A 12,389-nucleotide genomic window follows, 5' to 3' on the forward strand; every position below is an offset into this window, starting at 1 on the left:
AGAAATGGATCATAGAAATTAGAACTGGGAAAGACCACTAAGGCATCTAGTCCATTTCCCTGAAAGCACAAGATTGTTCCCCATGGTGCATTCCCAAGTGCTTTTTCTGGTGTAGATTTAAATGAATCAGTTAACAATGGGGCTTTTGACACTACCTTGAGAGACCATTCTAGCCTAATGTATCTCATTGTTAATAATTCTCACCAGTTATTCAGCCTGACTTTTATTTTCTGTGATGTCATCCCAGGTCCTCAGTTGTACTGCTCTAAATTTAGTACCCACCTCTCTCCTTGGGGTTTGCACCAGAGGAGATACTTGGAAGCATCTATACCACATTCATAGGTGTTGCTTACCAAAGCTTTACATATTTAATTTTGTACTCTTTCCTGCTGGGTCATTCTCTGCAGCCCTCAGCAGTTTTTCCACTGTTTTCTAATTCACCTTCACTTTGGCAACCTCCTCTCCAGCAACCTCCTCTCCATTCTTTTCTGGGCTGGGAAATCCTCCTTGTGAATGAGACTTGCCAGAAAGACCTGCATAGAAACAGCTTGCAAAATGGATTAGTGCAAGAGTTCTTTTTCAGGCATCCAATGATGTGATCGAGCAGTTCAAAACTGGCTTGTGTCAGAAAGGGATTTTTCTTCCAGAGGAAGTGAATTTGGATTTTGTTCACAAAGAAACACCCCATGGTATTGGGGTAAGTTTACTGTGCCTGGCTGTGAAAGGAGAGCCACTGCCACTCTCAGACAATACCCTGGCTCTTGCTTCCAGCACAGAGGGCTCAGAGGTCAGGGTATAGAGGACTGCACCTCTGTCCCTGCTCATTCACTGACAGAGATGAAGAACACTGCAGAGAATAGACTTCCCTAGGCAGCACAGTCAGAGGCAGGATTACCCAACACATTAATAAAGGGAGAAAATACAAGGCTCTCAGAGGCTCCCTCTACATCCTCTCTTTCCACAGAAATACAATATATTCACTTTCACATAACCCACAGTTTGATGTCAGGAAAAGAAATTCCTGCACAACTCCATCACTTCAAAGGCTACTTTCCATTTATACCCCCAAATATCTTTAACCTCACTGCTAGAAATGTCTTTATTCCTAATATTTTATAGCTATGTATTTGCCTACTGTTCAGACTTCTGTTATTACATTTCATAAGCCCTTATCACGCTTCTTCCTTCCCAGTTTTTTGGTCAGCCACTTCTGCACATCAGCCACTCCCATCTACCTCAGGGCTGCTCCTCAGGATACCCAGTTGCCAGCTATGGGATGCAGCCAGGTTGCTCACTGAAGTCCCAGGCTCCGATTTGTCACTGAAATGATCACAATCACCACCACTGGTACAGTACAAAACAGAGAATAAAAATTGAGCTACAGCAGAGTCTTTATGGCTGTCAGATAAATGCATACTGTTAATAGCTATATGCACAGTGTTGATCATGCCTGCTGTACACAGTTCTTCTCTTATGGGTACATATTCATTTTTTTGGGGATTCAAGGCTGTGGTTTTGTTCTCCATGCAGAGCTGGGGACAGCAGAGCTCCCTGTGTCAGGAGTGCCTATTGTCCATTGAAACAGAAGGGCAGGATGCACCATGCCACACACCCCTGTACCTCAATCCTCAGCTCCCTCCTCACACATGCATCTTGATTCCACTCCCCTTGAAACCTCAGAAAAGAGGGAGTTGTAGACGCGTCACCAAGTTACAGTGCAAATGGACTAATGGACCTGGATAAACATATCCCTCACTTCTAACCATAGACCTACCCCCATGCAGGCATGAACAAACAGGGACAATAGTTTCAACTCCTTTTCAGAGAAATGTGTCCTTTTCCTGATTTTTCTCGGTGGGGATATGGGGAGAATAGCTCTTCGCCTCTTTTGCAGAAGTATTTAGCGTGAGTTACTGCCCACTCCTGGGGTGGCAAACGCAGGTCTCTGCACCAGCTGGGGGACCTGCCTTGGGACAGTGGGGTGCAGGACTATGCTCATGGCATGTCCCTGCAGGCAGCTTTTCCAGCATCACTGACCTTTCATGTCTTGACTCTGTCTTATTACAAAATTAAAGCCATTTTATAGATGTGGTAGAGCTGCAAGAGAAGATAATAGAAAATAATGCAGGACTTAACAGTGCTATGTAACAGCAAGAAATTTTCCTTCCCTAAACAAACCTGAAATGGAAACCTGAACTTATTCAGCTATGAGTAGAGGGTATTAAAAAAACAAACAAACAAACAAAACAAAACAAAAAACAAAAAAACAACACAAAAGAAAAAAAAAAAAAAAAACAAAAAACAACAAAAACCTCCTCTGTGATCAGAGCTCTATTAAGCTGCCTTGAAAATTATTCCAAATACACTTTTTTTGCAGATAACAACACACAATCCTTTTGACTGATTTGTTTAAAAAGGTAAAGAAAGAGCATAAAATTATTGCTTATCAGAGAGAGAAGCAGCACCATTTAAAATAACATGAAATTGTACCCCATGAATTATTCACAAGAGCTGATGTTACACTATCATTGTTTCTGGCTTTTCTTTTTACCAAATAGGATTTTGTGTCAGTTGTCTCCAACCCAATAAAAGAGGTGGGTTTTTTTTCAAAATTAATCAAACCTGATTTTTCTGATTATTTTTTCTAATTTAAAATGAATATATTCCAAGCAGTGAGCTGTCTTCACAGTGTCATGTTGAAAAAGAAGATAGATTTCATTACCGCTAGCAGGGTCTAAAACATGCAGTGAAATAGACTCTTGCACACTGACTGGTGTTTCTCTATGTGTTGCGCCAGCTGCTGAGAAGCAAAAGTGTGATCCCAGTTGTATGCTGGCATTAGCAGTTTCAAACTCCATCTTGTTCAATGCGAATTAATCTCCCTGAATTTCACAGAAATTCTCCAATATACAGCCAGTGTGATTCACTTTTCTGATTGCACGTAACAGTCAACACCTCTTGCAATTACCTAGTGATTTTGATTTTCCTTTTCCAAGACATAAATATGCAGGGCTACAAATTCTGTATTATGGAAGGTCTTAATGATCCTAGAGCACTAGAAGTGAGAGTAACTCTATTAAAGTCAGTAGAAACATTGATTAGACTGGCTAAAACTCTCTGGTTTTATTGGTAGATCTGTTTTTCAAAGCAGATGGGTGTAGACAGTTTGCATTTATGGCCACGACTGACTTAAAAGCACAGTTCACAACTGTAGTCCGTAAGATGTCAGCCAATTCTCCATATCCAATTTATCTGCTGCGCAAACCTTCCTATTTTTTCTTGCTTACTGTCTCTTTTGTCAGCATCTTTCTGAATCATTTTTACTGCAACCTCTGGCTGCAGGACTGATGTTTTGGGAGATAATGTAGGGAAGACAACATTGTTTGCTTTATGTGTGTAATAGCCCAGCTCAGGGCAGTATGACCATCCATGAATATATTAACATTAACACAATTATCCTTAATTGTTGTGGGGAAAAAACGGACAAAATTACCTCAAAAAGTTTAGACATCAGGAAAAAAAAATTTAAAGGCACTAGATTTGTTCTGTTTGCCATCTTACAATTTGGGGAGTTTTGATTCTCACATGGTATTTGGTTATTTTTAATAAGAGAAATCTTACTACAAACATCTGTTTACAGTGTAGAAAGCTATACTTCTGCTGGCTGTCTACAGGTCTTCAGAGTTCATGAAGAGAAGCTGGCAATACTGAGATGTAATGCAGACTATGCAAAAGTAAATATCTAAAATCAGTCAGATAAAACACCTCCCAGGAAAGATCCTCTCCTTTGACTATATAGTCTACAGCAATTAGCTCAGCAACAGACATCTAAACTCTATTTATCCAGAATAGCTGAAATGAATCCCACTGCTGGTGTAAACAAACTGAAAATGGCTTATAACAAAACCCATTTTCTTTTCAATGGCTCAAATATGATGTGAAAGTCTGGACTGTCACTGGCACACAAAAAATAAACATTAGCAGGTCTGATGTCCCCCCTACCTGGCTGTGAGAAAAGACCTTGCCTACTAGACTGCATGTTGAGGCTCAGGCTTTCAGCAGAGCACCAGAAAGACTCATTACCTCACCAGATCATTAGACTGAATCTGTGATCAAAGGTGGTGTGTCATTTATGGGTACATTTTTGTTCTATAATGCAATAATTAATTGGCAGAAGTTTTGAATATAAAATGTGATGAATTCCCTTCCCACTCTCCTAGCTGTCCCCATCATCATATGATTCAATGATCAACATGGTGTTAGCCAGGACCCAGACAGTATGCTGACACAGCTCCCCAATTTCCTTTCCCCTGCTCCATTTCCTTTTCAAATTGAAAACTATTAGGAGTCTTTAAGCAAATAATAGAAACCTAAGGCAGGTGCCTGTTATAAATTGTTCACTAGTTACTTTTAACCTAACCTAATGTCTTCTCAAACATTACTTCATAGAAGGCAGTGAGAGAAAGAAATGCCTCATGAACTCTGACAATCAATGGGTCAGGAGCTAAGGTTATAATAATATAGCCCATTTCTTCTTGTTTGTGAAATGACCTGAACACTGATCCCTAGGTCTTTCATCCGAGATTGGCTCCCCTCAGTAAGAACACGGGTCTTGCCAAGAGCAGCCCTTGTCTAGGATCATACCCTGCTCTACACCCGAAGCAGGGAAGGTGACATAAGGCTGGTGGTGCCAGGTTAGTGCTAGCTTAGGATTTTACCACACCCAACCTAGGCACAACTTGATGATGTGCTCAGTCTAGATCTGCCACATGTCTGAGGTTAAATTAATCAGTGTTTAGGAGGTAGCTTGACATTCATAAATAGAAATCACTTGAGAAATTTGAAGTATTCTGCAGGCAAAATAAAATATGAAGTAAATATTAATAACAAGAGTTAGTAATGACTGTTTTTTATGCAAAACAGACAAATGTACAGAAGTGCTTATTAATTCTGAATCATTGAAGCAAGTATCTAGGCTCAAGAGTTGGAAATGCTGCCTAAAATGCCAATGTGATCAGTCAATGTTAAAATTTACCTTCATCAACTAGGCATCGCATGTCTTTTTCTCAGATACAAATTCCTCCTGTGTTCACTGGAAATAATATAAAACATTTCACAGAGGATAAACCTACAACTCTATGTATGTACAGAGCAAGGCATGCAAGAGGACAATCTGTTAGCATATATGCTCCCCAACACATTGGGCATCTTTCGTGTTGTTGGAAGTATTTCTCCTCATGCTGGGTGCCCGCAAATGCAGCATGGAATGATGCTATATTGGTCACAGATCACTTTCCCCATTTGGGTCCCCAGTGAGGTGTAAATATTTCAGAGCTAATGCATAAGTCATGTACACCTGTGTTTCTGAGTGCTGTAGTAGTGAGACATAACTCTTGGGTATTTCTGAGCATGGAGGAACATGGATTGTTTTCTGCCACTGCAAATGGTAAATACATGGAGATTTTTAATGTTTAACACTCATACTGGATCTGCAAATTCTTGGAAACCATTGCCTCCATCCTCAGGCAACGTCTAAGTGATGTTCTGCAAACATGTGCACCTTGCCAGGACTGGCAGACACCCCAGCCCCTGTCCATACATGACTATCTAGTGGGGCCCCATATCACTGAAATCCAATACATAGAGTTAATTCACCCAAAAATGAACACCCCAAGCACACTTGCTATTACTGTGTAGGTGAACATTTTGACAGCAAACAGCATTGGAGGGATTCATATTATTGCTGCATCAGTAGGTGTTGGGTGCCTTTGTGTTTCACTTGTGAATAAATCCAGACCTCAGAGAAAATCCTGAGCACATTCATTGTCTTTCTCACACTCATACTAGAAGGGAGAAAGAGCTAAGCTTATTTATGGATAAAATGTTTGAAATAATAAAAAGCATCACACTGTGTACTGGCCTGATTGGGAGGGGTGAGATCCTGGAGAGCAGGAGAGCAGAATGGCTTCCTGAGATGGTTTGCTCTGTATTTGCAGAGGCCGGTATTTTGACTGTGAGGTGAAGGGGGAGATGGGGACGCATATTAAGGGTATGCTAATGTAAGGAGAAGGAAGCAGTTGGTCTCACTGATATGAGAAGGAGTATTGATGGAGGTCCTCAGGTGCAGGCAGAGAGGCTCCTGGGTTTCTGAACAAGGAAATTGCCTCCTGGTGTATTTCTGCTGCGCTGAGGAAAATAAGACTCCATCCACATTGGTAAATAAATAAAATAGAACCAAAAAATAGCTAATTTTTATCATGGACCTTACAATGTACTGCTCAGGAAAGTATACACTACTTTTCGAGATGCTGAGTGGGACTCAGACACCTCTGTTGCAGGCAGTGCCTCAGGGAATGTTTGGTGTCAGTCCATGTGAAAGACTCAGTTAACTAGACAGACATGTGTCTGATCTAAGATACCTTTTATTTTTCTCATGAAAGAAGTGACCCTAAAGCAAAGTGACATCAAAGCAATCCTAAGGTACAGAGTATAAACACCTTTCTTTGCAGGGAAGGAGCCATTTGTCCACCCCAACTTTTTATCTAGTAATAAAACTGGAATAAACATAAAAATTTTGTAATTTAATTTCTCCACTGCATTCTTCTATGTGCTCCCATCTTCACTTCTTGGGTTTTCTAGATTCCCAGCTATTTATTTATTTATTTATCTATTTACTTGTTTGTTTATTTATAAATACTCTCAAACACTTTTTTTAGGGCCACATTTATAGTAATAAATAGAGATTAAGCTTTCAGCACAGGGATACAGTGATGTGTATTTTACCACTAGTACCTACCTACAACTTCTATGTGAGACTGTCACAACTGTCACAACCAGGGGGTCAGGTGTGATTGAATTTTTCACAATACTTATACTTTTCCTACAAATGTCACAATGCTGCAATGCCACTACACAACTAAAACTTTTGCATACTGATATGGCTATCATATTGATATAGGCATGAAATAATGTTGATATCATTTATTATTACATACATTAAATATGTCAACAGTACTATAGCATGTCATCCACCACTAGTCCCAGTGCTTTGTGGGGATTATGGACTATTATTGGTCCTATTTACTAAATGAGACATCATTGGCCACACTAGCCCTTTATGTTTAAAATATAGTTTCCTTCTCAGCTATTTTCTCATCACACCAATGAATCTTATGCAAGTACATAACCCCAACCATGGTGTTTCAAACCCAAAAAATCTCTGCAATTTTTTGTTTTTTTCTGTCACTCAATAGGCTTCATCACAAGAAAAAGAAAAAATATTGCTGACTCTATAAAATAATTCCTAAAGCTTTTCTACAGCTAAAGTAACGTAATAGAAAAAGCATCACCATGGTCCATGGTGACAGTTTTTCCATTCCCCATATGGGTACTTGCAACGTCAGGCCTGTTTTTGTCACTAACCCTTCAGACTTTGAAGCTGCTTAAACACAAGCATCCACTTCTACTGAGTCACTTTATGGATTTCCATGTGAGATGCATGGGGAGGATGCAGAACCTCCTGGACACCCCCACTTCCCTGAAGCAGCAGCCAGAGGTTAGATAGGACACTGAGGGCATCTCAGGTGACACTGCACAGGCACAACCATGCCAACCCCAGCAGTCTGACTTGCTATACTGTACATGTGTTTGCCTACACACAGTCACTGTGTATAGCTGTCAAACACAGTCCAACACTCCTAGGTTACTTTGTCACATCTAGAGGAAGCACCCATGAGCCAGAGAAGTCCTTTTTCCCAAGAGCTGCTCCTTTGTTCTTTGATATTCAGAGAGATGCACCATGAAATGTGTTCAGTAAATGATTTCAGTTTGTGCTCTTCTTTGAAATTGTCCACGCAGCTGAATGAGCTACATTTTAGAGTGAAACTCAGGTCCTGTTGAAGACTGTAAACATTTTGCCACTGACTCTAAAGAAATCAGGATTTAATCCTAGAAAGTGTCTATCTGGACCAAGAAAGATATGTCTTTCAACTGTCATCACCATTATCTGGAGGGGCAATGGAGGAGCAAAGTTGGTCTCAGTGATGAATGCTCAATCCCTGAGACCACGGTGGAAAACGCCCCAATGTAGTTGCTCTTTCAGATATTAAAAGGGGACTGGACTGAAAGTCAGATCTGGTTTGCTCTGAGATTTTTAAAGAACAGCTCCAGAAGTGTTACTTGCATTTTATTTAGTACTTATAGTGCAACAGCAATGAAACCTAATATTACAGGGAGTGTGTGTTCCCACCAGAAAATATCTTCAACAGCTCATAAAAACCTGGCCATTTATCAGCACTGCAGGAGATCTTTATTACCTCCCTACAGCATATGCTCTCCTATGATGTAGTTATTGATTTAACAAGTAAACTTCGTGGCAAGCTTTTATCTTGGAATTAGCAGCAAAACTGAAATAGGGCCCTTATTATTCTAATAACACAGAGATATGAGATTCCTACATATTCCAAAGGCCATATCATCACCATAACAAGCATCCCATTAGGGCTGTCTGAGCTGCCACATCAAAGAGTGGACTGTGAGAACTTTAACAATCATGATATCATACTCATCCCCAGCAATTTCACAACTCTTTTGTTTTTCTTCCTGCAGGTTTGGACATCAGGCAAGCTCAGGTTATTGTGCTGTCATCGGGTACCAAATGTATAAATGGGGAATACATTAATGACCAAGGGCTTGCGGTCAACGACTGCCATGCAGAAATTTTAGCAAGAAGGGCATTTGTTCACTTCCTCTACTCACAGCTGGAGCTACACTTAAGGTAACTGAATTCTGCTGATGCTTGGGAAATGTTATACAGCCTTCAGTAGAATAGATCCATCCTCCAGACATCTGAACTATTTGTTTCTTTATGTTGTTGTTTCTGAGTCTTTAGCTGATGAAAGACCAATACACTGCACAGAAAAAAAATGAGATAGGCTAGAGTGTTGGGTCATGAGCTCCTTTACTTCAGCTGATTTTCTTTCAGTAGCTATTAGATATGACTCATAAAGTTGGGTTTTATGAAGCCTGTTGGTTTTGTACAAATCTTTACGTGCAGGCTTATTAACATCATTCACTGGACAGAGGCTGGAAGGGGGTCATTTTGCTCATGGCAGTCATTCTCCTGTCTTCCTCGCTGTTGTTGAAATACCTCTAGGAAGTGATTTATTGATCATTAATGCCTTCATTGACTCACTAGAGAACCAATGATTGTTAACAGTACAGTAAACTTTGTGCCAAAGTGCAAGATGCTATCACTCACTCCTTCTTTATGATGTTTTAAAATGTTATAGCATGTCGAATTATTACAGAGGAATTACTTTTCCTGTCTTCAGCCAAACCCACCCTGTTGCCATTTAAATGGTTGACAGGTCATACACTGCCGGGAAACTGGTAATAAGTGGGGTACCACAGAGATCTATCCTGGGACCTTGCTAATCATGTCTATCAACAATCTGAAAAAGGCTATGTGGTGCTTGGTTATAAGCTTTGAAGAGGACACCAAACTGTGGGGAGGACCAGTTGATATACTCGAGGGCTAAGCTGTCATCCAGGATGGCTGGAGGACTGGTCCAGCAGGCACTTTGACAGAAAACTCAGCAAGGACAAATGGAAAGTCCCACACTGAGGAGGAAAGAATGACCTGAAACAACACAGGCTGGAGCCTTCCTGGCTGGGGATCAGCCCTGCTGAAGAAGGACAGGGTTCGTAGATAGACAACAAGCTGAATGTGAGATAGTAGTGTGCTTGGCAGCAAAGAGGGTCAACAGGATGAAGAGGCAATCAAGGAATGTGATCACCCCCCACTACTCAGCACTCATTAAACCACATCTACAATAGCATATGCAGTTTTGGGTCCCCCAGTACAGGAAAGACATCAACCAACTGAAACAGGTTCAGCAGAGGTCACCCAGATGCTCAGAGGCCAGAGCACTTGGTCTGTGTGGAGGAGCTGAGGGACCTGGACCTGGACCTGATCAGCCTGGAGATGGAATGGCAGACCCAGCAAAACATATGTCAACAATACAATGGAGCTGGCATCTTTACCAGGGCGCACAGTGAGAGGATGACAGACAACAGACACTCACTGAAATAAAAGAAGCTTAGTCTGAATATTAGGACAAACTGTCCCCATGGGAATAGGCAAACAGTGGAACAGGTCACCCAGCAGGGTTGTGTAGTCCCCTTCCTGTCCTGGAGGCTTTCAAAACCTGAGTGGATAAAGCCCTGAGCAACCTGTCAAACTGCTTTGGGCAGAAGGTTGGGCTAGAGACCTGAGGTCGTTTCCAACCTGAATTATCCTACGATCCTATGAAAACTGATCAGAAGTGAAACTGGGTGGCATTTATTATACTGAAGGAACCAAGGAATGAAGGAAGCATGGAAGTAAAACAAACAAAACCCTCTTATCTATAGGTCTTCTATAGGTCTTCTGCCCTCCATTCTTGCTTGAATTTTCATGTGACTTTATCTGAAGGCCATTAACCTTAGTGCAAAAACTCCTTTTGACTTCAGAAGATTTTGCATCAGGTCACAGACACAAGGATTCATCTGATCAGGATTGTGTGTTCCTATGAGCACCTATGATATTGTTGCACCAAAGCAACAATAAGAGGAACAATGATTATTTTCACTTCAGTCTGGAGTTGAAGAAAAGAGAGTATATTGAGTAGATGATCTTGGCTAACAAAGGGGGACAAGAGCCTTGAAGGGTTTAATCAAAAATTATATTCTCTCTATTTCAATCTGAATTGCTTTCAAGTTTACATTAAATTATTATGTTTTCAGCAGTGTAGCAGCCCTAGTACTTGCTTTGTGCTGTGGTCTCTTGGGAAACAAGTGCTACCACTGTGTCTTAAACTATTGTATTGATCCACCTCCCTAACATGTTCGGTCATATTATTATTTTGTTTGGATCAATGTTAACAGTCTTTTGTTAAGAGAATCCCCAGTGCAGCACAAGTTCTGTTCACAATAACTTCAAATTACCCTCTGTTCAAGCAAGAGCAGGTACCACTGCTTCCCTGACCTGCACACATGGTAAAATTCTCAGCCAAAATTGTCAAGTCTAGGCACCTTTGAAAGACAGAGTTGGAGATATTATCAAATCAGACTTTGCTTCCTTAAAGTCCATGGAGAAGCAAAACTGTGTGTTATAATATATTCCTCAATTCTAGTATTTTTTGCTACAGTCAGTTTTATCAAGAGCTTTGTCATATGGTGAGAAAACAGAGATATTCAAAAGGAAATGAAAAATACATTTCCTGCATGTTGAAGTCACATTTAACCTTTTTTCTCTACAAAAAGTGCAAAAACTCCCTCTGACAGAGAAATCACATGGGTCTACCACATAGCTAAAAGGACAGGTTTTTTAGGACAGACATGTTAACTCAATTCCACTGGGACTTCCTGCACACCAGCTCCTCAGGCTTGCAGGAAACACAAATGTGGCTTCTGCATTGTTATACATTTGCATTAACCTACCGCAAATTAAAGTCCCCTCTCAGGCTAGGAACCTGTTGTACAAAGTTGTATATGAACTGAGATCAAAAAGATGGTTCCCTAACCCAAAAAAAGAATGAAAGCATAGTTTTTGGATAAACGAGCTTAAATTTTCCATCCCTCTGTATGGAAAAGGCAAATTTGTTCTGTCAAGTGTTCCATATTTTCCACATACCTTCATTCCACCAAGCCTACCTGCTCAAAGTGAGCTCCATGGCTGGATTTCAAATTCCAGGAACTTCCAGTACAATAATTACTTTTCTGTATGATATCGTCCTTGAAAAGGAACCACTTTTCCAGAATTTACATATACTACCATTGACCTCAGTGACAGCAAACCACATACTTGCCAGAGTGTAACATGAAGGCTTCAAAGAGCAGGGACAAGCAGGCTAGAGAAAGCAAGGACCAGGACAGAGAACTAATGGTCAGGAGAGATGGATTCACTGAGTTGAATTTACTTCTTGACACCTCACTTGAGATGTCTAAAATTTAGTCAGTCAAGTGTGAATTAGATCCCCAAGGTTCCTTTTATCACCAGTGGAAAAAGATGGACATCTCTGGAGTAGGACTCAGTAGACCTATTCAAGCATCTATTGTAGGTGAGATGAATTGCTGTGTACTGGGGCAAATTTTTTTCTCTTTCTATAGAACATAGGGTAACTGCTTCAGATATTTAAACTGTAGAACAATACCATCCATAAGCCAAAGTTGCAGCAATATGTAAATCACATTTTTTTTCCTTCTGTTCATGTTGCTAAATGTTAGAGGTGTGACTTTCCTGACTTTTCTTGGAAAAGAGAGTTCCAGAATGGGAACTTTATCCTCTCTAAGAAGCAAGAGTGACAAATACTTCAAAAGGAAACTTTCTTTCAACAATTCATTGTCTA

The 12,389-nt window shown here is 40.5% G+C and overlaps 1 protein-coding gene across 2 annotated transcripts in view; it reads left to right on the forward strand.

The window, feature by feature from the left end:
• ADARB2 (adenosine deaminase RNA specific B2 (inactive)) overlaps window positions 1–12,389 on the forward strand; it is a 315,788-nt gene that overhangs the window by 261,144 nt on the left and 42,255 nt on the right. For both annotated transcript variants that reach the window (XM_032982641.1, XM_032982642.1), the window contains exon 5: window positions 8,608–8,776. In XM_032982641.1, coding sequence (XP_032838532.1) covers window positions 8,608–8,776 — 169 coding nt within the window. The remainder of the gene's footprint in view (window positions 1–8,607; window positions 8,777–12,389) is intronic.

Source organism: Tyto alba, unplaced genomic scaffold, assembly GCF_018691265.1.
Source record: "Tyto alba isolate M040663 unplaced genomic scaffold, T.alba_DEE_v4.0 Super-Scaffold_38, whole genome shotgun sequence".
NCBI classification, from domain to species: Eukaryota; Metazoa; Chordata; class Aves; order Strigiformes; family Tytonidae; genus Tyto; species Tyto alba.